This window comes from Anopheles ziemanni, chromosome 3 (genome assembly GCF_943734765.1).
Source record: "Anopheles ziemanni chromosome 3, idAnoZiCoDA_A2_x.2, whole genome shotgun sequence".
Lineage (NCBI taxonomy): Eukaryota > Metazoa > Arthropoda > Insecta > Diptera > Culicidae > Anopheles > Anopheles ziemanni.
In genome coordinates this window covers 7,701,495-7,728,392 of record NC_080706.1, presented here as the reverse complement: position 1 = coordinate 7,728,392, position 26,898 = coordinate 7,701,495, and the positions used below count along the sequence as shown (strand labels likewise).

Here is a 26,898-nt window from a genome sequence, read left to right as displayed (position 1 = left end):
AAAAACATCGCCTAAGGTTAGCACAATCTATAACAACCTTGCTACAAACTGCCATCTCAAATAGCAACAAAACAAATGACAGCTGCGCTTAAAAATAGTGACGCTTTTCACAAAAAGTAGAAAACAACAAACTTTCCTCGCCGCTGGCCGCTTGATGAAGGAAAAACTCGTCCTACCATGGAGGAACTAAGGTAAAACAAGTTGAATTTATGAGATAAAAAGTTATCAACCATGTATGCTTCGTGGCTCACCGATCGTTTCCCGTTTTCCTTGTCAGCTCTGCCCGATGCCGGTTGTGTTTTCAGAAAAGGTTTCAGCTCCTCCCGATGTTTCCTGCCAACGAACCAGTGAACGATGAGCTGCTTCGCAAAATCCGGGAGTGCGCCACAGTGAGCATCGTGTACGAGGACGATCAAAACTCCGTGATCTGCATCAAGTGCATCGTGGATGTGGAGGAGTTCTACCGCTTCAAGGAGCGCTGCATTCAAAACGATCTACTCTTCCAGCAAATGCGCCAAGACAATTGTCCACCATCGTTGGAGGACGAGGAGGACGAGTTCGATCCCATCGTAGCGCCGGAGGTGCAGCTGATGGAGCCAAAAACCTTGCTCCAGCCGGCTGACCGATTTCCGGACTCATTTCTTGGCGAGGTCAAGCTTACTCGGGTAGGCTACAACTACCGTGTCGTTCGGGTGAATGATGAAAAGGATGTGCTTGTTTTTCGAAAGCACAGATACTGTCGACCGGAGGCAAATTCTGACTGCAACAACTGGGAGTGCATTGCGAAAAATGCCACTGGCTGTCCTGCGGCTCTTAAGATCTCATCCACCGTCAGCTTTCCGCTGGCAATTTGTAATCGTCGTGTGAAGCATAATCATTCGGAAGCGATTGTCCAAACAGTTGGAACGATCCAACCATATAGTGAAGAAATAGTCAAAATGCTCCAAAAGTATACTCTAGCTGTCGATAATCAGCAACGGCTACGCCTTCTCGCCGGTGGGTATCGCTACCGCATGCGCCAGACCTTGTTTGCCGATGGGATGAGTCTGTGGGTTTGCGAACGTTCCGCATCGGACCGTTGCCCGGGCAGCGTAATGCTTTCGTACCAGGATGAAAAGGCATTCATGGAAGGTGAAAAACACAATCATGATGTGGAAGAGAACGTACCGGTTCCCACCACCGTTAACAGTGCGCTGATGGCACAGAAAAAGCAGACAGAAGTGACACAGTACCCGCACGGGTATAACTTTAAAATCACCGATGACTGTTTGCTATACCGGGGAAACCATTTCAAGCCCGGCAAGCCGAGTTCTAACAAGTCGAGCGTTGTGTGGAACTGTACCCAAGAGGGTTGTACTGTAAAGGCGAGGGTAAGGAGAAAAATTGCCACGCTAGTCAATCTCGACCATGAACATCCGCAGGTAGTGACGAGAAATCAAAACCCCACAGTGCCGGAAACTTTGCATCGGGGTGTAAACTATCGGTTGATGTTGGACGAATCGGGTCACATAAAATTGCTTCACAGGAAACATCGCTTCACGCTGGAGAGTTTGCGCAAAAATGGAACGACAGAATGGACCTGTACCTGGCGGCAACAGGGCTGCAAAGCGACACTGTTAATGGTGCCCGACGAGCAGGTAGTTTACGGTTGTGACGATAAAGATCATTGCCATCGAATAGGGAACGCACTGGAAAAATATTATCAAACGGAGATACTTCCGTCCCCCTTATCAACCGAAGGAACAGTTCTATGGTCATGCCAGGATTACGATTTACTGTGGAACAGGAACAATAAACCGATCGTACGACGAGAAAATTATCGCTTTTACGCACGAAATACGTTAACGAATGGAACAATACGGTGGAAGTGCACCAGCAGCGTTAGAACGTACTGTGATGCCTTCATTACGATGGATAAGGATGGTAGGATAACAAACGAATCCTTGGTTCACGACCATCAGCGTTTGCGTAAACCAGCGGGGAAGAAAATCGTGCCGTCACAAAAAAGAGCCATCGATGGAAAACCACCCTCCGGTGCCATTTTCGACAGTCCTGGACCGGTACATCTAGTAGCCGGAGGCTTCAACTATCGTCGAATGATGAACGTACAGCTCAACGTCGAGATCATAGTGTACTGTGCGCATAAGTATCTCGTCGACGATGCCCCCCATACCTACCACTGCATTATGCGCGACGAACCGGAAGGTTGTCCGGGTAAGATTGTGCTGACGAATAATGCTCTCTGCGCCGAGCTTATCGTACCGCACAACCATTCATCACGCGATATCCGAAGGATCGCCCAACCGGATCGTTCCTCACAAGTTACCATCGACGGACCTAACTATAAACTCATCTACTCGATGACGGGCCGTAACTGTCTTATTATGCACGAGGGGTACACATTCCGGGTGTACAAACTGCTTGAACCGATGCAATCCTCCCGGTGGCGCTGCATTCAGGGTGAGGCTGGTTGCAAGGCTTACCTGACTGTGCCATTGTCGCACACGAAACCGGCTTCAACGAATGGCCATCCCCATGACCACTCCATAATGGCTGGGAGCGGCCAACTGGATAGCGACGATACTGCCATTAGTCAGGAGTTGTGCCGTGTCGAGGTTAAAGTAGAAGAACCTTCCGAGAATGAAATGTCTACCGAAACGACACTGACAAATATTCCCTTGATACAGTATCCTCGGTTGTTCACCGTGAAGCGGGAACTATACGAGGATCCGGTGAATGAAGCGAATGCCAGGACCTGCTTCCACAACGGGCAGTTGTATGTGCGACACTCCGACAATCAGGCTGTAGCTGAAAAGCCCGAATGGATCTGTGCGTTTCACTGGACGCTTGGCTGTTGCGCCGGTTTGGCTGAGCTTCCGGTACACAACCATGACCGGTTTGCGGCTGTCCGCACGAACGATCGGTTTAGCATGCTGAAGACGCTGATTGGCCGCGGCATTATCGAACAGCGGGGACAGATGACGCTAATGCCCCAACTTCAGACCGTGTCCGAGTATGAACTGCTTCCGAGTAACGGCAATCTCTCGCTAAGCATCGACACCCATCGGTACTATTTCTATAAGGCGAAAAACAACGGCGACTGGCTTTGGCGCTGTGTCCGGCACCGGTGGCAGGGATGCAAGATTGGCGTTTCGGTGTCGCACTGCTTCGGAAAGTACTACTTTCAGCCGTACGGTACCACGGAACACACGCATTCCGACCGCCACACCGTAATGGCGTAATGTTTGGACCCGTTTGTGTGAGTATCTAGTTTATATTAGGAAAAGTGCTGCTTTCAATACTGAATGCATAGGCAAATACAGTCGAATGTATTTAAGATGTACTCGGACACCGGAGACATCATGAATACGATTCCAACAATTTTTCTATTGCAACCTTAGTTTCCTCTCTTATTGTAAAAAAAAAACAGTGAAAAATACTTTTTTTTTCAATTGCTGATTTTTAAAAAAATTTACAATCGAGAGTCTTCATACAGAAACCGGCACAATCTCCAACAATAATTTCGAACCTAATTCATGTACATTAGATTCTGTGTTTTCTTCAGATTTGACTGTATTTGTCTTTTCGTGTGAGTAGTTCGAAATAGAATAATGTGTTCAAATGATAAACAAATACCCAACCAAAATTCAATCTTCTATTTGAACAATCAACGCTTGGACAAACAGAGTGACCTTCAAAGCGAAAGAAAATATTTCCCAAATGCATCGTTTTCGGGCTCATCGTCATCCATCAACATATCACAACTATTCCAACTAAGTTCTTTTAGTTTTTTTTTATTCTGATGCTTTCCATTTAGATAAAAAGAGTTAAATGAAAGTAGCTCAATCACAACCTCCAAAACGGCGCAAACTTCTATTGTTTCCGTCCCAGCGAGTATGGGTTTCGTTTTTCGTTCTAGCAATGTTTTGTCTTTCTAATTCCTATATTCAACACACGTGTAGCTCTTGTTCGTTCAATGGCATTCCGTTATTTAAGAAATGACGAATAGATCGAAAGTGCGGCACGATGCTTAGCGTGCCTTAGAGGAGTCGCTATATCGATGGTAATATGAAAAAGTAGTTTTTTAATGAATTCCTATGATTCTATCTACATGGCTGATGAAATAAAAAAAAAACAGTAGTAGTATTAGGGATAGTGAGAAGAAAATGAACCTATAAGAGCAAGAAACTGGAGGGGGCCTTATGATATGAAACGCAAAGAAATAATAATAACCCGATGACTCGTAGTTCGTCTACATAGGGCTTCAAAGTGGTGGGCATATATGCGTGAAGGGACACAAGAGATCAATGTTCCGACAACTACGGATCGTCCTCATCACTGACAGTATCGGATGCGATGGATACGCTACCATTCACAGCGATACTCTCATCAGTAGCACTGGAACCACCATCGTTTCCATCCTCATCATCGTCGTCATCGTCATCGTCATCATCATCATCGTCCTCCTCTGCCTCCTCCTCCTCCTCCTCGTCTTCACCGTAGCTGTCCGAATCGGAACCGGTATCACTTCCTCCCGGATGGCGACGATAAAATTCAATCATGTTCTCCAGATCAGTCAAACGTTGCTTCGTTTTGCTCACGTCCGAATCATGTACCCGCAGATGGTGCAAAAATTCGTACGTCCGGTTCGCCTCGTTGACGCCACTGCCCTTCGCAAACAGTTTCTTGGTGAACTTACGCAACTGCTTCAGCAGGTTGGAGTAGTTCGAGCAAAGGTTCTTCATCTCCAGGAAAGGCCCGGCAACGAGCGCCCCGTAGTCCAGCACACGCCACTCGCCCGTCGTGATGCTCCAAGTGAAGAGCGAACGGCACTGGTAAATCATACGGTGCTTCTGGCACTCGGTCATGGTGGAGCAGTTCTTGCACACTACCTTCGATACCCCGGTCTCCATGTTGTTCACGGTGAACTGGAGCACCATAGTGCAAGTAATCGTTTCCGTTAGTGGGCATACCTGTCAAAAGATGATATTAGCCGGTTTCTACAATCTAGTTTAGAGGAAAGGTTTGGACTTACGTGTGTCAGTTCGTACGCGGAGTCCAACAGAATGCCATACTTCTTGCCTTCCTTCGTGCAAACGTGATTGGCCACGTGAAAGGAAAACATTTCCATGTCGAACGAGTTCTGCGTGACAATGACCGCTGGGCAGTGAAGCTTGTTGTATGAGGCCTGTGAGATAATTTGCATATTCGAGTAGCACGATCCATGCACCTCCATCGGCAGAGAGGCGTGGTATCCGGGTGAGATGCAATCATCTAGCAAAATAAAGGTAAAAAGAAGTTCTTGGGATGCATTTGAAGGGGTTACAATTTAAAGGATATATTCACAACCTACCCTCTTCCGTCGTGACAACCGAGTTCGCATCGTCCTCTTCGACGTAAATCTTCACAATTTTCTTCGTGCACGTGGGAAGCTCGGAGGCCGGTTTTGTCGATGGCTCGATGCTACCGTTGGATCGCTTTGCCGGGAGCTGGTTATCACAATTGATGTTATTTTCATTATTCACCGCATCGCTGTGAAGTTGTTGCTTCTTTTCATTAATCTTCTGAATGGCATCCAAAAAGAACTTTGGAATGTCTGAACTTCCTTCGCTCGATCTTTGGATGTAGTCGCGCGGATCCAACGGTACTGCGGGTCTTTTGAGAATCTGCTGCTGTTGTGTATGCTGCTTTCCCGGAACACTACCCATTCCACCTGAACCACCGCCGCCACCACCACTACCAAAGATAGTGACGGCGCTACCAACAGAATTGGAACTTTGCGAAGAGGGCGACCGATGCCGGTAGTACGAGGGCGAACGGATGCCTGGAGGCGAACGCAGGTATCGATTGCCGACAGGAGAACCACACGGTGACCGGAATCCATGGTTTGGTGAGGCTCGGTGTAAATGGTGAGCCGTCGGAATGTGGTCCGTATAGCTCGTATGGTGGTGGGATGGACTGTACCCGGGGGCTGCCACTCGGCCACGGATTTGATTCCGCAAACGATTGAACGGTTCGATGTATTCCTCGCTAGTATGTTCTTCGGAAAATTCGTACTTCTTGTCCGCTAGTCGGCGCTTTCGGAATGCACTGATCTTTTCGCATCGCTCGTTATCCTCCGAGAACTCGTACGCTTTAGCCGCGGGATCGGGCTCCGGCTCTTCGATGCTCGATCCGGCGCCTACGTGGAAGTTAGTGCTCTCGGAGCTGCTTACCGTACAGTGCTGTAGCGGCCCAAGGCTAACGTTAGGAACATAAGATGATTCGGAAAGCACAAAGCGCCTTCTTAAGGGCACCCTCGACACCAGCGGCGGTGCTGGTGATGTCGTGGAGGAACTTGCCGTCAATTGTGCGCCAGTTGCAGAATAATTAGCGTTCACGGAATCCAGATATGTCTGGGGACTGCTGCTACTACTGTCACCAGATTGAAGATCGACACGCGTCACGTATGATTTAGTCGATAATGATGATGGCCCGGCGTGGGCCGCACTGGGTAACGACGAAGAACTCGACGCTGCCAACGGACCAACGGCTCCCGCAAGTCTTAGCTCTATGTTTGTGTTATTTCGATGGTTTATCAGTCGCACCTTGGCCGCTCCGACCAACTCGGAGGAAGACTCCTGCGTTCTTGGCGAGGTTATGATTAGCTCGTCAAAATTATCCGGATAACTTCGCATGGAGCATTTCGCTTCAAAAATATCAGTCTCGTATTCTGCAAAATCGGCTATGATTTGCTCCGCAATGCTCAGCTCTGCGTTGAGCAACGCTTGCTGAGATATGCTCGAACCATCAGCGTCGGTACATTTTCTTGCACTTACAACTGTCTCATCTTCCGACGCCTGCTTTGTGCTAAGAACTATCGATTCTATTTCCTTCCCTTGGTTATCTTTCCGGTCGTTTTCCAGATGCTGTTGTTTTGCGTTACTTAAGTTTCCCAAATACTTTGAGCTAAGAACGACCCTGGATTCGGACATTCCCTTCTGTTGACATCGCTTAGTGTCCAATTCGACTTGAATCGTATGAATGAAACTGTTCTCATTCATGATAACGTACCCGGGGCAGTTGAGGTTGAAGTTTGGATTGAAACTCGGCCCCGAATCGGTGCTACGGTATTTCATGTGAATCGTCATGTTGCAGCCAATGCACAGTATATCCTGTCGTTCTTCGTCGCCATCGTGCCCATCCCGGACCTGCTTGCAGTCCAGACAGCCGAGCTTCGGAACGCGCACCATCGTAACGTAGGAATCGGACTCATCGTTTATGCAGCTACCGTGAGCGATCAGCAGTTGGCTCTCCGTTTTCCACTGCGTGAACGAAACCGAACGGATCTCGTCCACCCGGTGGTCATCAAAAAGGCAAACATGAAAATATTTACTCAGTGGCACGTGCGGTCGGTAGATCCAAAAGTAAAGCCTACAAAGATAAAATACAAGACCGATGCATTATTTGCGTTCCAGTTTGACCGTGCGATGGCGGTTGTGGGTTCTCGATTCGTACTCATATTTGTTGGTGGCACTGAAGTTAAACCCATTCGCAAATCCTTCCTCGGGATCGCAATATACTTTGTAACTGAGCAGAAACTGGCCGCAGCTTGTAAGGCCCATGAAAACATGTCTGCAAAGAGGGACAATACATATCGACAGAGCTTTACAAAACCTATTACAACTTGTGCCAGCAATAGCTTATTACCCGTGTAAATAGCAGTACGGCACAATATCCTTCAGGCAAAACTGCAAATGCTCGGGCACTTCCTGGAACGCTTCCTGATGAGACCGTCTGTTTAATCCGGTCGCCAAAAACCCGGAATGCTCCCGGTTCAACACTTTCAGTGCAACGTTCTGCGTTCGATTGTCGCTGTTGGATCTGGTGAAGAAACTATGTTGCTGCACCGCATAACTTCCTTTGGTGGGGCCAGAACGATCCATTGCCCCACCGATCGATCGATTCGTTTCCATCGTTATTCTTCTCATTTGTTACGTCCTATCACCAGCGTCTTCATTGCGCTCGCGTCTAGACAAGCGAACCTCGGTAAAGTTTATGCGTGTCCTTCGAAGCGCTTCTTTACGTCGTTTTCACTCCGCTGCTTGCTTTGCTATTCTGTCCACTGCCCAGTACAACAAACACCGATCACCAACAGGGTAGGCGGTGTACTTTATCGACGGAAGAATCTATGCCTTCCCCATTTACTTGCGCTGATACATTTCCGTGCACTAACGAACCTCGCACAACTATTATGGAATGAATCGATTTATCTTCTTCAATCGCCTAGCACAAACGAAGGATTTTTCTTCAGTCCTTTTTCACAAGTTCTGCCAGGCGATACAGCAGTACTGTTGCTTCTACTGCCCCTAGCATAGCTTGGACGGATTGTCAAACTATCAAACGTCGCTTGCTGCTTCGGCTGGCAAACATCGTTTCTGGGATTCGCAGCAGCCGAATATGTTTCGTACACAAAGTTGTTTACATCGTTGGGCGCAGATCTCAACTTACCGGCGTCGGTCGTTGTTTAATGCATTCTTTATTGAATTGATTGGATTTAGTTTTCCGGCAGCTACAAACTGATTTTCTCATGCCATTTCCTCGAAGTAATGTTTACAAGATTTTTTACGCACGATAAACACAATTGTGAATCTGAATCCCAAACTCACCCACTGTTGTCACCGTGTTGTTGACAACTCAAAACTGCAGTTTACGAAATAAAAAAGTAAATTAATAAAAAAGAATATTATGCAGGTAAAATTGTATGTACTAGACACATTGATTAATTCAAATGTATTGGAACTATTGTGGTCATTTTATTTCGGACATCTTTAATCATTTTTCTATGAAATGTTTGCTGAAGAGCAGTTGTTATTTCATAAATCGGTGTTTATTAAATTAATCCTCTTTTAATTCTGTTCTGGGAGAAATTATCCGTGATTTAGCTAATTCATCCTTAAAACAGCTCTGATGGCTTCGAACATAGAGGAAGATGCAGTTGGAAGCATCAACTTGGCAATACGCTCTCAAATATTCAACAGAATTTGGAACATCAGTTGATCCCACACTTGCATGTAATGAGAAGGCAGGCTGTTGTAGAATTGCTTCGCAATAAATAATGACTTCCTCTTGCAAATGGACAGGACTGTGTATCGATTCATTTCATGCCACTTAAGATAGTTTACGCTTAATGCTAGGTAATCACCACCATCCACGGACTCATTGCGAGTCGCTTGAGCTGGAGCTGGAACTTTCAGTGGACATAACTTCGACATCATCCTGGGACGCATCTTTATGTGCCCTTGTGTCCAGCGAAACCGACCCTCCTCCAGCACCCATGGACATGTGCAGTTCGCCCGACGGATGCCAGGCAAATTGGTTCTGTGCGGATGCTGGTATCTCACCTCCGGCACCGGCACCACTACCAGCCGCCACGGCGGATGTATTCCGGTGCATCTCGTTTAGGCTGTTGGGATGCTGCATATTATGCCCGTTGATATTGAGGTCCGATTTTCCAAGGAACCCTAGGCGCATTTCAATATCGGTTGGATATGGTCGACGCAGATCCCCCTGCTGCCAGGTGAGCGGTGCACAGATAGCATGAGACGCGCTGATGCGGTGCGCAAATTTGATCAGTTCCTCCGAGGATACGGGTCTCTTGTTAGCCTTCGTAATGCTGGCCAGCTTTTGTCGGGCTTGGAATATTGACGTCGCTAGGATTTGTTCCGCTTCCTTCAGTTGCTTTTGTAGCTGGTTGATCTCCTCGTCCTGTTTGCGCACCTGCTCCCGTAAAGCGTCCATTTTCTTTTCGATGCCTGCCTGCTCGGCAGCCAGCTGCAGAGTGGCTTTCAACTCTTTATCTTTTAGAACGAGTAGCTCCACCAATTGTGCATGATCGGTGCTGGACATTTTCTGCGCTTTCGGAGCGATGGTGTTTTCAATCAGTTCCCTGTAACCACAGTAAAGCAAAGAAGCCAACAGGAGGTTTTAGAACGACACTACGCTTGTGGCAGTAGCCACGGATAAACACTTACTTCGCAACGATTTCGATATCATTTACGATGGCAAGTAATCGCTCCCGGGTGCTTAAATGATACGAAGACATGATGATATTCGGAGTGCGTGGTATGGCCACCTTTTCTGCAAACTGAGCCGACCAAACTAGGTGCAATGAAATTTGTAAATAACTTTTGACATTAGTGGTTTGACATCATTGACACGACTGTTAAACTGGCCGAGTGCCGTGTCATCAGACAGTCGAATTGCAGGTGCCAACAAAGCCGCAGACTGCGGTGGAACCGAATAATAAAAGTGTCCGATTTCCTCGTCGGGATTGGGATTTGGATTGTGTTAACGTCGGTGTTCGGTTCACGTCTAGTCATTAATGAGATAAGTGCAGTTCTCTGATAAGCGCTTGTTCAATAATCGATGCAAGTTTGTGGTAGATCGTAGCCGAATCTGAAATCGTCACGTACCCCTGCATCGGCATTCGGGTGGCAGCTCTTCTATTTTGTAGTGAAAGTAGTCTTCAAACCATCTATCCGTGATGGGTCTCCTACGCGTAACCCGTACGAGAATAATCAACTTCCTAGGGTTCTTTTTTCTGATCGTGCTATTGCCAGGCCTTCCGCCTAAGACGACCTTTCCTTTCGAAGGATTTAGGTGAGATTACCGGGCTTATATTTTGATCGTTATGTAAGTATTTTTTTTACCGGCCTTCTATTTCCCATCAGTTTTGCTAAGCCACGCGAACTCAAGGGAGCGCTAGAACCGACGAATCATCTTGACAATGCAGAAAGATTGTTCGAAGGCAAAATCTACGGCCCCGAAGCATTGCTCGTCAGGGGAAAAGATCTCTTTACAACGATTCATGGCGGTGAAGTAATTCGTATTAACGGTGACCACATTACGCACATTGCCAAGTTTGGAAAGCCGTGTGGTAAGATCAGTTTTATTTTTAATATGCTTTTGTTTTTTATTACAATTCACTTGTTTATTTTTTTTTAGAACTATCGTTTGAGGAAGAAACATGTGGCCGTCCGTTGGGTCTTGCTTTCGATACGAAAGGCTCAAACCTCATTGTAGGTGATGCGTACTATGGCATTTGGTTGGTCGACCTGACAAACGGCAACAAAGAACTTCTCGTTTCGCCGGATACGATGCTAGAGGGCAAAGGAGTGAACCGAAAGGCCAAATTCTTTAACAGTGTGGTGGTGGCACGCAATGGAGATATTTTCTGGACGGACTCTTCTTCAGATTTCACGCTCCAAGACGGCGTGTTTGCCGTATTTGCGAATCCATCTGGGCGCTTATTTAAGTACGATCGTGCTACCGGCAAAAACAAGGTGCTACTCGATCGACTGTACTTTGCGAACGGTGTCGCCTTAAGTCCCGATGAAGAATTTGTGCTGGTTGCCGAAACCATGGCCTCCCAGATTCGTCGTTACTATCTGAAGGGTCCGAAAGCTGGTACGGATGATATCTTTATCGATGGCTTGCCGGGTATGATCGATAATCTGATCTCGGACGCCGAAGGTATTTGGGCACCACTAATCCAAGCGGCCGACAACGAGAATCCATCGATCACCCAAATGATGTCGTCGGTTCCGCTGATCCGTAAGTTTATCATTCGTATGCTTGCCTTGGCCGAGCTGCCGATGCGATTGATCCATCAAGTGGTGCCAAATGTACACACGCAGCGCCTTATTCACGCCATCGGACACTTCGAGTCGATGAGCTTCCTAACGCCGAGTCGTCAGACTTTGGTCAAAATTGGTTGGACTGGTCGAATCCTTGGTTCGTTGCACGGTTTTGATGGAACTGTTGGTAGCGTGTCACACGTGGCTGAAATGGGCGATTATCTGTATCTGGGTTCTCCGTACAACAAGTTCCTGGCGCGCGTTCCACTGCCAAAGATTCCCAAGGTTGAAGTACGCGACGTTAAGTACAAGCCGGCCACTGAAACAACAGTTCCGCCGAAGGCAACAACGACTACTACTACCACGACCCCTAAACCAGTGACGACGACGACCACCACGCCAAAGCCAACCACTACTACGCCTAAACCAACAACAACGACTACTACCCCAAAACCGGCGACGACAACGACGACCACCACCCCGAAACCGGCAACGACAACGACAACTACCACCCCGAAACCAGCAACGACTACTACGACCCCGAAACCGGCAACGTCTACTACTACAACACCTAAGCCAACTACGACCACCACTCCGAAGCCGAAAACCACTGCCACACCAAAGGCTCAAAAACCCACGGAAACTCCCAAGCCATCAACTGAGGTTCCGGCAGTAGAGAAAAAGAAAGAGACTAAACCCTCCGCACAATCTACGAAGCCATCCACGGAAAAACCAGCCACCGAGAAGCCGGTGGATCCGGCACCGATTCACGAAAAGATTCCCAATGACACTCCGAAACCGAAGGAGGAAAAATTAAAAGTGATTAAGAAGGGTGGTGAGCATGGCGAGCTGTAAGCAGTAGCACCGGGTCCATCCAATGACCGGATCATAGAAAACATGCACAACACGGGTAGAAATATCACTTCAACAGCAAAACAAAAAATTTAGCGTACGAATTCCTCTTAGTATCGCGCAACAATTAGACCATAAGCTTTGGAAGGCTGCTGTGGCGCGATCGAACGAAGCGATAGGGTTCCATCAGGGAGATGGAAAGCCCATTTAAGATAGAGATATCAGTGCAGCTTATGTGAAACATTCTTGTTAAATTCATTCCATGAGTGATGTGTGTTTTATACTTTTATGTTTTTCAGATTTAATTTTCTCATTATCGTCTCAGTGAAAGTTAGGTGATTTAGAAACATTCTTTCTTCGTATGCATACATTCTATACATTGTGAATTTTCATAGATGGATTCCAATTGTGAAAGGTGTGCTCGAGAAGGGACCTCACTTCCGCCGTTTTTCCTGCGTGGAAAACTGGCAGCGATCGGTGAAAATGGGAACCAACTCGAGCCTACCGGTCCTTGTAAGGGTTGCTAGAAATGAACTTGTTTTTCGACTGATTGGACTACTGGAAACTGATACTCTTTATATATTTATTTTCGGTTGAATGTTTCGAAATTATGTTTACTGGACCGGGGTCCCGAAGGAGAAGGAAAAATATATTTCGTTTGCTTGGGTAAATGGAGCGCATTCGGTAATTTCAGTGAAAGAAAGCAATAAGTCGAAGTAATACATTTGAATTGCAACAGACAAGAAAATGTGCAAGGCAAGGATTTTAAATTTTTATTTTTTCTTTTCTTGGTACGGTAGATCTGTCAACTGGTTTATTTGTAAACAAAGGCAAAATGGATTAGTTTTTATTTCAGTACGCATAGAAATAAGCAAATTCGGGTATGAATAAACCACCGGTTCCCGATGTGCGGTGTACGGCATATATTTCAAATCTTCCCTTCGATTTGACCAACATAGATGTGCATAAAATATTTTCCAAACATGGTAAAATTGTGAAGTAAGTATTGCGTTCGGCTCGGATAATGTCAAGGTTGCTAATAACGTTTCTTTTTCCCAATTCAACAGAGTAACGATACTACGCGACAAAACTACCCGGAAAAGTAAAGGGGTCGCTTTCGTCCTCTTCTCCACACCACAAGAAGCACTGGAATGTTGCAATGTGAGCAACAATACGCAAATGTTCGGTCGGACAGTGAAGGCAAGCATCGCGAAGGACAATGGCAAATCGGCAGACAATGCGCAACGGAAGCACTATCCCGATAAGAGCAGGTGTTTCGAGTGTGGTGATGAAGGACATCTAAGCTACAGCTGCCCGAAGAATGTACTTGGGAGTAGGACACCGCCACGGAAGTCCGGTGGTAACCGAGCGAAGCGAAAACAACGGTCCGCTGAGTCGGAATCGTTCGGAGGTACGAGTGAACCGGAAGAGGCACCAGTGCGGAATGCAGATAGTGTGCCGGTTCCGGTAAAGAAGGTGAAATATAAGAAAAGTGACTACTTTAGCGATGACGAAGAGCTAGAAGAGGGTGATTGATAAATTGAGGATAATTTTTATGGTACCTCAAACATGTGTAGAACGTGTAACTCTGTTAGATAAAATGTATATTTAAAATTAACTTTTAACACAAAAAACATACTTCTCCCCTTAACCTACCTTCTGTTGTTGTTTCCGAATATACTGATTTCTTTTAAATAATCAACTTCCTTCCGAGGGACGACCACGGTCCAACAAAAACGCGCGCGAAAAAAACCCCGCAGTCTGATTCGTTGTCGCCAATAAGCGAAAATCAGGGAAATTGACCAACATAAGGAAATGAACAAAACAGACGAAAGTGGAAAATGAAGAATCCTTGTTGTGCGAAATTGGTTGTGTGCTGTAAATGTGTGGGAGAGTGAGAGAATGAGAGAAAGAAAAAGTTAGGGATAGAACAATGAATTGAGAGGCGAACAGTAATGGTAGGTAGGTAGGGAGCCGGGAGTCGAGAGTCGAGAGTCGGAAGTCGGGAGTCAAGACCTGGGAGTCGAGAGTCGGGACCTGGGAGTCGAGAGTCGGGACCTGGGAGTCGAGAGTCGTGAGTCAGGAGTCGGGAAGTCTTATAACGGAAAGCGAATCCGGAGCGAATCCATAATCAATATGAAAAAGGATCCAAAAAGAATCCTGATTCAATCCAGAAGTGCATCCAGAATCAACCCGGAATGAATCCGGATGGAATCCGAAATCAATCTGGAAGCGGATAGGGAATCAAACGCATAGTGTGTCAGAGCAGACTCCGAGTTCATAAGTGCAGGAGAGAAAACAACCGTGGAGATGGAACAGGTCAAACACCTTTCCTTAAAAAGACTAGTCTTTTAAATAATAATACTACTTTATCAAAATAAGCAGTCGTTTTGTTTCAGATTTCCGAATTATTTCTTTTATTGTTAGCAACCAAAACCATTTTCGGCTCATTGTTTTTTTTTATTTGTTTTAATTTTTCCATCCTCTTCACTTTTCTGATGAATGTACACTTTCTTGCTCTCAATCTCGTATTTTGCTTCCTTTCTTTTGTGTTCAGCATCACCTACATACGTGAGTATTGAATGTGGTTCAAGACGGTGTGTGAAGTGTATCTTGTGTGTTATTTCTTTTTCTTCGTTTTCTTCTTCTTCATGTACGTGTGATTTAAGTGTGCCTGAATGAGTTTGCGTTTCCTTATCATCATCCTTTCCATTTTCACCTACAGTACCCTTACACGTTCTACACGTTGTATAATATCGCTCAGCTAGTAGTTTGCGCCATCATGTCCACTTGTTTCATTAGCTTTTATTCATCTACACAAACGATCGATGGAGAAACTTAAAACAGCAGATTAAAAAGAAAAAACAATCACTTACCCTAAACAACTCTATCGCCAATGGTTTGTGTTCAATTATATTATGCTCCCCGAATTTCGGGCGCATTCCTTACAACTCGTCAAACGTTAACTAAAACACCAAACATAACCGGCTACTGCAGTAACATTTAACTAATATACCCACAGCTACATTGTATGCCGTCAGAGTCGTGTAAGATGAGCGCATCTCGCTATACGATCGTTCGGATACTTCGCGTTCGCCTTGCTTGGCGAACTCTGTTTTCCAGTTGTTAGTACAGGATGGGAAACGATGCTCCACTCCATTTACAAGGCGTGCTTTGTTTTATTTCTTCTCGGTGCTACTTTTAAAACATACCCTATTCCTGCTTTATCTTACTTGATTAGTGCTTTACCGCGTCCATGTACGGGATATCCGTCGTCGGTATAGTTTGGGTTTGTGTCGTTATCTACTCCCGCATCCCCGGTTCAGCGATTCCCTTCGTTCGGTTTTCCATATTCCTACTTTCTTTACAAATTCTACAACTTAACAAATTATATAACATATTTCCATAATGGGTATTGTGAGTTATCTTTCTTTTCTTTTGTGGCAATTAGTTTACACTTTTAATTTTTTGAATGCATACTCCTTACTGGCCAGCGTACAATCGGGCGCGGGTTGGTTAATTTATTTAATTCTTTCGTGTTTCCCAACCATTACCCAATCCTACGATGCACTTATCCAACACATTCTGTGCAGTGTTCTGCTGATGTAAGCTCACTCCAGTATTTTATGATTTGTTTTTCCTCGTAGGAGATGATATCGCCAATCGGTTTCGTTTTTATTTTTTCTCGGACAACACTACGATTATTGTGATTTGCACTCATGCGAATGGTTCCGCACACACTACAATTTATTTGCTATTCCTGTGTTGTTGCCTGCTGTTGTTAGATACCGGGAGAGTGTTATTTTTGTCACTAAACGGAACGGACTGTCGCCTTCCAGTACAATCGATCACCAAGGAACTTATCGAGAAAGTCAAAACGCCAACAAAGCTGGGTGCTGGATATCAACTGTTTGGGAAGAAAGTGTCCGAGTCCCTACATATATACTGACCGTGTTTGCGGAGCCGCGTGGGTATATTCTGCCAAATCTGTTTCCTCACCGACTTTCTTCCTTCGTCCGTCAGTCAAATCCTTTCTCAATCATATATCCAACGCATAATTTGTATAAGATAAACGCTAAACGTGCCTAGTGTTTAAATGTTTAATTCTGTTGGTGAATACTTTGCCCTAGAGTAATGATAGTGTAGTTGTTGGAAACGAAAACGGCCTGCCTAACGGATTAATAAATACGAAACTGGCAACGGGTAATATGCTTGCATGAGTTAATTTAAACCTTTTACGAGACCACACCTTACCCCACCCAAAAAGGGATACAAAGGGGGTGGGCAAAGGATTTGATACTACCTATCTAAGGATGAGTAAAAAACCGATACTGTTCCGTCACGACGGTACGATGAAAAATGGTACCTTTGCCTTTTTTCGTGTTTGGTTTTAGTAGCTTGTTTGTGGATGAGTTAGTAGAGTTATCATAATGAGTTGGTTACGATGAGCCTAGGGGTTCGGTTCTGAATAGTATTAGTGCCAGCATTCACATCATCTCACACTTTTCTTCTACCGAGTCTGATACCTAACATGGTAGATTTCGTGCGCACGAATGATATCAATTCAAAACTGATATGTTTTACCACTTTTATTTATTGTGAATATGTTTTCTATCTTGCCGATTTCATCCCACACGTTCGATTAAGTATCATAGCGCATGGTTGGGTGTTTCCAACCTAGTGTTGGATGTAGGTGGTTACATGGTTCTTCTTTGATTACAGAGAATTCATGCTATGCATTGCATTTAAAGGATTTAAAGAAAAAAAATATATAATGCAGCACCAACATTGAAATTAACTATAAATGTGATTTCTGTTTAGTTCATCGAAACGTCGAACTTTGGCGATTTGGTTTGTAATCCAACAAAGCGTTTCCAGACAATAGAAAGAAATTATAAACCCTTCGTAGTAGGTATACTGCCTACGTACCTAACATTTTCCATACAACATAACTAGTTTCTCCTGGCGTTTGCAAACACGTGCTCCCCTCATCCGTCATTCTGCTGCCTTTACCTTCTTACTATTCCCATTTGCATGCGTTTCTGTGGATTCAATTTGGCTTTACTAATGTATTCTCCGTGTTTCAGTGTTGATTGTGGTGTGGTGGTTTGAACATCGAAATCGTCCATCGTTCGGTGTTGATCCTTCCGGTGTATTTTGTGTGTGTTTAGTTCAGTTGTGTATAGTAAATATTGTTTGCATGTTCGTTCATTGTAAGAATCGATCGAGTTTTAGAGTACAAGAGACGGTGCGCGTACAATTTGAAATAGAATATCGAGTGTAATTGTTTTCTCCTTTCTTTCGTTCGTTTTTTTTTTGTTTGCTTTCTCGTAGAACTATAGAAAATTCGGTGCAAGATTGGGTTTGTTTTGATGTACTTTTAAAGTGAACGGTTTTTGTTTTTTCTTCATTTCACCCCTCCTCCAGCACCTGTTGGCAAATGTGTGCAAAAGGTCCAGGGAGTTCCAGGTCGTCGGTGCGGGGTTATTCGTTAGCTTTTGGGGCCTACCCCGTGCTAAGCCATGGTACAAATAGAAGGAAACAAATTGTAAACCAAATGTTGTTTGTGGGAGCCACGAGTAGATAGTAGAATTTCTTGTAGGATTTCTTCCTGCTTCCAATTGGCCGTGTTGTCTTACCCCGTTGTATTTGTTTTGAACAAGGAGCAGAGGGTGTATAATGCGCTTTAGTGTAGCAGTAATATTCAACTTGTTTTCTTTTCTCTTTTTGTCTTTGCTTGTTGTCTTATAGTTTAAGAATTTATCAAAACAAGTTCCTTATTTAAGGTGTGTTTGTAGTTTTGTTTCTTCCTTCTTTTTTTCTTTCTTGTTTGGTTTATATTATGATTTATGTATATATATATATATCTCTCTTTCTCTTTCTCTCTGTATCTATACTTATTTATCCCCTTTTTGTAACTACCCATTGTAAGTATTTCTTTTTCTTCAATGGGGTCCTATTAGAAACCCTTATGGGTTTTACGATTTCTTAGGTTAGAGTTAATTTGTGCAGAAAAAACAATTTGCTTTTACCGGAACTCGGTGTAATATTCGTTTTTTTTTTTGTTCGTTTGTCTTACAATGTTTCTCTGACCTGCAATGTCGCATAAGTGACGCAGCGTCATTCGTCGTATCCTACAGGGACAATTATTCACCATCCATTAGGGTTCGAATTTTATTTTTACCTTTCAACCGACTGTAGTTATCGATGCCGTAAGATTTCCTCACACGTTCGCGCCTTGTGTCTATGGTACAAAGAGTAGGGAGGTTGCAGGACGTCCTTACGGATTTCGTACCCGAGGATCTTCCCGCCATTGTGCATGCGAGTGTGTCTGAGCCAACGCCGGTGTCACCTGCGATTAGTGAACAGTGACAAAGCAAAAGAAATCGTAGGCAGTTGCTGGGAAACGAAATAAGAAAAGATAATCTCATAACTCGTGCCCAATCAAACACCTTTCGTTCGCCTCGCGTACGCAAACATACTTATCAGCTAGATCGTGCTTAAAACCACATTGCCAACAGTTTTCAATCCCAGTGCTCTTGGTTTCTTAGGTTTTTACTAAAGCTTTTTAGGTTTTGCTTCCCCATGGCCCACTCGAAGCGCAAACAACACGCAGTGCTTGGGATTCGAACGTTAAGCGTTTTTCTTTTGCTAGGTAGCCATTCGTAATTGGTTTGGTTCCTTGGATGCGATAGTAATTTATAACGCCTTATTCTTTTGTGTTGTGTTTAAAAACTGGCTCCAACGTTTTTTTTTAACAAGGATATAAAAAAATAAAGATCATCTAACAACGTAGCCGTTCGTTGGACAATGCTGCTAACAATTTTCCAATCCGAGCAAAGAACCGAGTGTGTGGCGATGCGTAGCGCGTGTGTTTGTGAATGCTGCGTACGGGAAACACATTGTGTTTTTCCTGTTTTCCTAGAGGCCATTGCATTCGCCCTTCGAATGACGACACCTTCCTTTCTCCTCAGCTCAACAGCGGTTAGTAACTTTCGATTGCAAGAAATTTCTATTCTCATTCGATAATGTCATTTTGTTTCTCCTTTTCTCCTTAATGCTTCGAAGCAGGATGAATTGGAACTTTTCGTATCTCTGTTCTATTTGTTTTTGAACGGGACTGGGGGGGGTCTTGCACTGAACTATACAAACCCGTTTGAACATACTACGGCTTTACGGGTATAGTATTGTTGATCTGTGAGCATCTCTATGGGGGAATCGTAAAACGTTTGGTTTCGTTCTGCTTGTTCGATAAACGATAACGATTTCCTTCTGTTTGGTTTAATTTTTAGATTTTAGTACGATTTTTTTATCCATTTTCATTTCCCACCACGATGAAATGTGTTGATTCATGTTGACCACTTTCATTAGCTCATCCTTTGACGTTTTATGCTTTTCGGTTGTTGGTTTTGTCTGCAATTATCCTTGCCTTTGTCCACCTGACTAATTTTACATTTCTATCGCAGTGTCGGGTGGCCTTGCGATTTTTGTTTGCTTGGTTTCTTTAGCTGTGTCTGTTAGTAGTTTTTATTCCTTCCGCCCTCTCTCTTTTCCTCCCTTTAACTGTCGTTTTCTTCTCGTACTACCGTTATCAGTATGATTTGATCACTTTCATAATTCCTACACGACTATGTACACTTCTAGAATGGTTTCTTCAGCCTGTTGGGTATTTATGCAATATTTTCCATTTGAAATTTGTGTTTTATCATTCTCGCTTTTCAGCCTTTAATTTTCTGCGTTGCTCGTTCACGACGCTTTGCGCTTCGGCTAGCATTCGTTCGATCGTGTGTCGTCCGGTGTCGTGCGCCTTTCCTCGCATCACAATCGGTTGCACCGCCTTAGACGTACCACTCCTTGATATCCTTCGAGTTGCGGCTCTTGTTTCGCTGCGGCTGCCCCATACCTCCGCCCGCCCCAGCACCTCCGCCGCCCCCGCCACCACTGGACTGCATGCTGCCCTTGTCGCTACCGCTGCCATTCAGCCCACCGTAGCCCATGCTCATGCTGCCGCCGCTACCCATGCCCATGCCGCCACCACCACCACCACCACCACCACCCGGGCCGCCACCCATGGACCCATTGCCGGGGCCATGGTGGCGCAGCGATCCGTTGATGGGCAGCGTGCTGCCCCCGTTCGAGTGGTGCGTGCCGTTGTAGTGCGGCGGAGCCGAGGGCTGATGGTGCGGCTGCGGCTGATGGTGTCCCTGCTGGGACTGCTGCTGGTTGTAGTGGTGCGAGTTGTGCGTGCCCGAGTTACCGTGCGAGCCGCCCAGCAGTGCCGCGCTCGGCCCCTGCCCGTACAGGCCGCTCTTGTCGTGCTCGGTCTTGTAGGATCGGTCGCCGTTCGACTTGATCCAGAGGACGAGCAGGATCACCAGGATGACGGCGATCAGCGCGCCCGCCACGATGCCGATAATCATGGCCGTGCGCTCCTCGGCCTCCGAGTTGATCCGGCCGCCCTTGTGCTTGGGCAGGCGCGTCGGCGGGTACGGGGGCGGATGGGGCTGGTAGGGTGTCTCCGGTTCCTGGCTGGGCGGTTGAGCGACCTTCACCGGCGGTGGCCGACGGCCGGGCTGGTGCACCGTCGTTCGCCGTTCCTCGCCCTCGTCCTCGTCGTCCGTTGGCAGGTGAACGTCGACGATTTCCTCCTCGGTCGTGGTGGGTGTGTGGGGGTAGGTCGTCTCGCGGATGTGGTCACGATCGCGGTCCCGGTAGCTAACGGTCGTCTCGGAGGGTGTTTGCTGTTGCTGCTGCTGGGTCGTGGAACCGTACGTGCTCAAGCCGACCGTGGTGCCCGTCGAACTTGTGCCCACCCGACCGCTGGTCGTCGTCCCGGTCGTCGTTCCGGAGCCCGTTGTTCCACCGGATCCCATCGACACCGTCGTTCCGTAGCTTCCACCGGAGCTGCCACCGTAAGAACCAGCACTACTTCCCGTGCCGTAGCTTCCCGTCGTACCACTGCTGGTTCCACTGGTCGTTTCCATCTCGCTGGTTGTGTGCGAGGACGATGAGTAGGTGTCCGGTGTGCGGCCTTGGGTTGTGAGCGACGTGGTTCCCTCGGTCTTCTTGTCAAAGTCAACCGTCGTGTACGTCATTTCGGGACTCGTTTCTATACCAAATGGAAAAATGGTTATAATGTTGATTGTAACGATCGCTTTGTAAACAAAACGTTAACCTACCAGAACTTCTCGCCGTCGACGTGGTGAACACCTCGGTCACCTCACCACTTCCGGAACCGTGCAGACAGTCCTCATCGTCGCACAACTTCTGTGACGTTTTGCCCCGTCCACGACCCTTCCCACCGGCACCTCCCGCCGCTCCACCAGCCGTGGTGGCCGTTTGCTTCGTCGGGGGCACGTAAACCGGCGTGATCAGATCATCTCCCGAGCCATTCTCGAACGGCGGCGTACATTCGTCCTCGTCGTCTCCCCGGCACCCGGAACCGGCCCCGCTGAAGATGAGATCGTCCATCACGCCCGGGTAGCCGCTGGCCGGGGTCTTGAAATGATCGGAAGAGTTCTTCAGTTTAATTCTTACGGTCAGCTCACGCCCTCTGCCGAAGCGTGGTGCAAGGACACGAATGGAAATGGACATGGCGTGCGATGCATGTGCAAAGGGTGCGTGTATATGAGTGTGTGTATGTGTGTATGTGTGTCACTGTGTGCTCGTTTCGGAGGAAAATGTAGGCATGTGCGAGCGGTTGTGCAAAATGGTGCGGTACTAAGGAAGCGACTACTTGCAACTAACGACACGAACTATTGAACTACTGGCAGCTCAACGGTGGAAGGCGATGGAGCGGAATGAGAGGAACGGGGACAACGGTGGGAATGAGTGATGGTAGCAATGGTTTTTCGGAGGGCGTTGAAAAGCCGGGAACGGCCAACTGAACTGAAGTGGTACGATCTGTTTGGTGTTCTCTGTTTCAACTGTTATTAGATCATTCGATCGTGTTCGACTGTGGGTGTATGTGTGTTTGGGTGCTGTTTTGTGGGCATCCATCCTTCCCCGCTTCCCCTGGGGTTGGTGGAACAAGGATGCGCCCGCCGTGTGTCTCGTATGCGATCGTGTGTCTGTGTCGCCAGAAACGGAGAGAAAAGGGCACGTATGGGAGATGAACGGAATAGTTTTGGTTTTAGTTATGACTGCAGCTGGTTGAATAAATTATAAGTGAGAAAATCAACCGCGCAGAACCGTGACAGCTCTGGCGAGTTTTTTTTTCTTTTCTTGCTTTTGCTTTTCTACAAGACACTCATTTCTTTGGGCTTCTTGACAAATTTGTGCGACGGTAACTATCTTCGTGCTCCTGTTTTAAGTAGAAGGAAAGGACATCATTTGAGAAAGAGAACGTGGTAGGTTGCGTGAGGGGGAGGGTGTTTGTTGGGAAATTAATTTTCCCAACCTCCGGGGACGGCTGGTAGGAACTGAATCGGGGTGGACGAAATAAATCAAAGCAATCCGACTGAACCAAGAAAACATAGCAACCGGAAGATCAACGAAACGGGTGGTTGAACAGAAACGCGCGAAACGGAAGCGTGGTTCGAAATGATTCCAACAGAAGCCATTCAAAAACAGCGTCCAAAAGTCCGACTTTTTGAACTGTCCTCCCACGCATTGACCCTATAATATATAACACCCACTCCCACCGTTGTGGCAGCTCTCGTTTTCAGCTCGTTAAGGTTTTGATGTTTGTTCAAATGAAAAAAGTAGCAGACAAAAGGTAATGCTGGATCGTGGGTTTTGCAAACAACTGTTCATTAGTTTGGTGCGGCATAGAGTCAAACGGAAAGGTGCGTTGTAATTGATAAAGTTACGAAACGAATACACCGATTTGAACGGGTTTTCTCTGTTGGCATGTTGCAGTTGGCACGAGAGAAAGACAGACACTACAGACACACACACACACAGACACAGAAGAACCGTTCCAAGATGCGACGGTCGATGAAAATGCAATAAGAGGCGGCCATACTTTATCCTTTTACAGTGTCAACAGAGAACCGTTCGAAACAGGTCGTTGTTTTGCGACAAATTGGAAGAACAGATAAATACAGAACGATGCAAGTGTGTGGCGTTGACAGAACTTTTTTTAAAGAATGTTCGAAAACAAAGTGGGTTAATAAAGTATGATTACCAACAGTAACCTTAAGTACACCATCTTGGATAGAACTGTTAATTACAACTAGTTTCTCTTGCCACACACTCGAATCGAACGAAACGAAACGCAAAATATCAACGAGAAATACTTGTGAACAATCTGTACAAAAATAACCGACACGGAAACAGGCACCAATGAAAACTCGAAACAAAAAACAAAAACTCAATAAATTTTAGGAAAAAACGAACGATAAATTAACACAGAAAAAAATGTAACAGAGCAGAGAGAGAGAGAGAGAGGTATTTAGAATATAATAGAGAAAGATAGAGAGGAGAAAGAGAACGAGAAAGAGCGTTTTCGAGATAGAAAATTGCTTTTCGTTGAAAAATTCTAACCTGCTGCATTCTTTGGTCATTTCTATCTAAAACGCCAGTTACCAATTGTACATCGCCCCGAACGTTGATGTGCGGGTCGCGCTCCGCGGCCAGATCGAGGACTCGCAGCCGGTTCACCGACAGTCCCGCGATCACCCCGCTAAATGGCCGCTCGATGCGCGAGCGACCATTGCGAGCGATTTTCCCACCGACCTGAATGTTGGCCATCGACGTGAAGACTGTTGACTGGTGGCCTGGAAAGAAGTTGGTAGGGTTTGTGTACAGAAGTCGTGCTGAAGCTGTTTGGGTAAATCCGGTCCACGGTCTTACCGATCGAGGACACCGTCTGGACGTTATAGTCGTCGATTTGCAGCGTAGCATTGGCACCCGTGCGTGTGAACCGTACGATGTGATAGTTGTTGTCGTTCACCTTCACGGCAACCTCACCCAGGGGTAGGTCCTGTGTGCCAACGTTGTACACGGTGAAAACATTTCCTTCCACCTGCAAACATTGTAGAATAAAATGGGAATACAGTGTTGTGGACTTTGGCAGCCTGTTATGGCAAATCTAGGATCATCAAGCGCAGCTCCAATGGAGATTCGCTGCAGGTATAAATGTCTACCGATAAATGGCCGAGAATGACGTTTATGTCTCCAAAGGAAACATAGATTTCGATCCAGCGGAACTTACGATCTCCATCTCAATGTAGTCCTGCGTGGTAGAGCTCTCGATGCGCAACAGGACGGCGTCAGACTTTGTCGTCACAAACCCAAGCGCGATACTATCCTCCTCCGTGTCCGGTTGGCGCCCCGGTGGGAAGTTGTACTGTATTAGGCCTTTGTTGTTTCCAAACTCATACGATATTGATTCTGCAACGAGGGTAAGGTAAATTGAATCTATAGTCTAATACAAGCTCGCTCTTATTGAGGCCATCGTTCTTACCATCATAGCACGTCGGTCCAGTGAAGGAGGTCATTTCGCACTCGCAGGCATACGCGTTCCACTGCTGCACACAAACGCCCCGATTTGCACACGCATTCTGGCTACACTTGGTGGGTCCCTCGCATCCGGACACAACCAGCGAGCTCGGTACGACGGCGTCCTCCGTTAGGCTGGGCGAACTGTCGGCCAGATCCACCGAGGCGATGCAACCCTCGAACCCAGACCGGGACGCAATGCTCGATGGCAGCCGGGTGTACATGTCCTTAAACACGCCGCCCACATACAGGATACCCTCCAGCTCGAGGTGCATATTATTGCCACTGGCGGTGTAGATTTCGATCGATTCGTCCACGGCCAGCGTGTGGGTCTTTGGGCCCGGTCGCCGGATGCTCACCGAGTGCCACCGGTTGTCGTTCATGTGGATGCGGGCCTTGTCGCGCAGGGTGATCGGTCCATCGCCCAGATCGAACACGTAGTGGATATGGCCGTTGACGAGCTCGACCGCCAAGAAATCGGACCGCTTGCCACCGTTGTAGAACAGCAGGCCGTTCGGTTCGAGCGTCTTGAAGCGGAAATCGACGAACACCGAGGAGTAGGCCTTCAGGATCGGCAATCCAACGTACGAGTGCTTCGACCGGAACGTCGCCGGAAGGTATGGGGATCCCGGTGGGGAGTTCACGAACCGGGCCGTCAGCTTGAACATGGTTGTCGGGAGCGAGGAAAGCTCGGGTCCGAGCGATTTCACAAGATCGATGTAGCTGCAACGAGTTGAAGAACGGTTAAGAACTTCTACCACAAGGTTCTTTTCGGCGTGGATTAAGACGATCATTACCGATGCCCATTGTAGACGAATCCCTGCAGCTGGCCGACAAAGTTGGGCATGGCGGCCGTCATTTGGATCTCCTCCTCGGCATGGAACAGGCCTCCCAGATGTATCGACTTCACCTCCAGCGTACCGTGCCGTCCCAGTATTGCTTCCGCTAAGGATGTAGGTAGAGCACAGGCAAAATATGGAACGAAACAGAACGGGCCACCGAAGGGAAACAAACATTCTAGTAAAAAATGGTTCACTCGGCACCACTCCAGGGCTCCAGGGACACATTAACATAGCTAATAACAAAGGGTTCCCTGGAACTACGGTTAGAAAACATATCGTAAAAAAAAACGGTGAACCTTGTTTTGGGGGGTCAATTTGGAGGTTGGTGGGATTCGGTGTGGGTGGGGAACGAACTTGGTGGTAACATTCAGAACGCATTCGCAAAAATCAAAACAGACAACCTAAACATCGTTAGTTTCGATAGCCAGGCAGGCAGGTGGGTTGATGTTTCGTTTTGGGATGCAATGAAAATGGTTTCGGCAGCGATGACCGGGGTCCGGCCTGATTGGGTTCCCTAAGGGAAAGCGACACGGCGTCTGATAGTGAGTAGTGGTTTCTATTGGTTGGTTGGTTTTCCAGTTGGGTTTTCTAATGTCTAGCGACGTTTGGGGTGGGAAGGTGGGGCGAGCTAAAGAATATGCAGATGTCGAATGCACAAATGATAAGGAATATGTAACGAGGGAAAAAAAGAGAGAAAAAGAAGGGCGTCTATGGAGACCGATTTTCTAACGGAGTAATGCATAGCAAATCACGGATTAGAAAGGAAGAATAATATCGGAATATTATTACTCTGGAGTAATTAAGGTGCAAGGTGCAGTTGGCAGAAAAGCCGGTTATCGAGGGGATATCTTAAAAAAAAAAACAAAGTAAGGAGCGACATTACATGCATTGTTAAACCAAACACTAGCAGATGAAATACACGGGCAACATTCTAAACACTATCATTCAGCCGAAAGCATATGAATAAAAAAACCCCACACTTAACTACGAGCACAATCAAGCATGAACATGAATTAGTGTTGACGGATCGAAAATATATGAGTAGATATTTCTAAAAAAAAAACTTTCAATAACGAGTGCACGATCGATTTGATAATGATTAGGTTTTTCGGGCAGCTGGTTTCCCACCGCCTCGGAGGTAA

General features: G+C 46.4%; 6 protein-coding genes across 7 annotated transcripts in view; 3 read left to right on the top strand and 3 right to left on the bottom strand.

Annotated features, from left to right (window-relative positions):
• Positions 1 to 110: 110 nt before the first annotated feature.
• LOC131286743 (uncharacterized) lies at positions 111 to 3,334 on the top strand. Its single transcript, XM_058315738.1, has 2 exons — positions 111 to 191; positions 278 to 3,334. Exons 1-2 carry the CDS (start codon positions 178 to 180, stop codon positions 3,240 to 3,242), a joined length of 2,979 nt encoding a protein of 992 aa, XP_058171721.1. The 5' UTR covers positions 111 to 177; the 3' UTR covers positions 3,243 to 3,334.
• Positions 3,335 to 4,200: 866 nt separating this feature from the next.
• On the bottom strand, positions 4,201 to 8,251 carry LOC131286254 (uncharacterized). The gene is made up of 5 exons (XM_058315184.1): positions 7,690 to 8,251; positions 7,498 to 7,614; positions 5,354 to 7,413; positions 5,036 to 5,274; positions 4,201 to 4,973 (listed from the first exon to the last, which is right to left on the bottom strand). The coding sequence occupies exons 1-5, from the start codon at positions 7,968 to 7,970 to the stop codon at positions 4,320 to 4,322; spliced, it is 3,351 nt and encodes a 1,116-aa protein (XP_058171167.1). The 5' UTR covers positions 7,971 to 8,251; the 3' UTR covers positions 4,201 to 4,319.
• Positions 8,252 to 9,062: 811 nt separating this feature from the next.
• LOC131287399 (mediator of RNA polymerase II transcription subunit 4) lies at positions 9,063 to 10,136 on the bottom strand. The gene is made up of 2 exons (XM_058316443.1): positions 10,014 to 10,136; positions 9,063 to 9,928 (listed from the first exon to the last, which is right to left on the bottom strand). Exons 1-2 carry the CDS (start codon positions 10,082 to 10,084, stop codon positions 9,199 to 9,201), a joined length of 801 nt encoding a protein of 266 aa, XP_058172426.1. The 5' UTR covers positions 10,085 to 10,136; the 3' UTR covers positions 9,063 to 9,198.
• A 136-nt stretch (positions 10,137 to 10,272) lies between these two features.
• Positions 10,273 to 12,587, top strand: LOC131289941 (adipocyte plasma membrane-associated protein Hemomucin). 2 transcript variants are annotated; one of them, XM_058319295.1, is made up of 4 exons: positions 10,273 to 10,641; positions 10,713 to 10,918; positions 10,987 to 12,242; positions 12,336 to 12,587. In XM_058319295.1, the coding sequence occupies exons 1-4, from the start codon at positions 10,526 to 10,528 to the stop codon at positions 12,471 to 12,473; spliced, it is 1,716 nt and encodes a 571-aa protein (XP_058175278.1). In that variant the 5' UTR covers positions 10,273 to 10,525; the 3' UTR covers positions 12,474 to 12,587. The 2 variants fall into 2 exon arrangements, with proteins under 2 accessions (XP_058175278.1, XP_058175277.1); XM_058319294.1 differs by having other exon boundaries at positions 10,987 to 12,587.
• Positions 12,588 to 13,353: 766 nt separating this feature from the next.
• LOC131287551 (zinc finger CCHC-type and RNA-binding motif-containing protein 1-like) lies at positions 13,354 to 14,006 on the top strand. Its single transcript, XM_058316608.1, has 2 exons — positions 13,354 to 13,469; positions 13,538 to 14,006. Exons 1-2 carry the CDS (start codon positions 13,354 to 13,356, stop codon positions 14,004 to 14,006), a joined length of 585 nt encoding a protein of 194 aa, XP_058172591.1.
• Positions 14,007 to 20,308: 6,302 nt separating this feature from the next.
• Positions 20,309 to 26,898, bottom strand: part of LOC131289660 (neurexin-1) — a 78,109-nt gene continuing 71,519 nt past the window's right edge. The window contains exons 15-21 of the mRNA XM_058318957.1: positions 25,712 to 25,859; positions 24,880 to 25,637; positions 24,628 to 24,806; positions 24,267 to 24,438; positions 23,958 to 24,190; positions 21,650 to 21,989; positions 20,309 to 21,579 (exon numbers count right to left, since the gene is read on the bottom strand). Of these exons, the coding sequence (XP_058174940.1) occupies positions 20,309 to 21,579; positions 21,650 to 21,989; positions 23,958 to 24,190; positions 24,267 to 24,438; positions 24,628 to 24,806; positions 24,880 to 25,637; positions 25,712 to 25,859 (3,101 nt within the window). The remainder of the gene's footprint in view (positions 21,580 to 21,649; positions 21,990 to 23,957; positions 24,191 to 24,266; positions 24,439 to 24,627; positions 24,807 to 24,879; positions 25,638 to 25,711; positions 25,860 to 26,898) is intronic.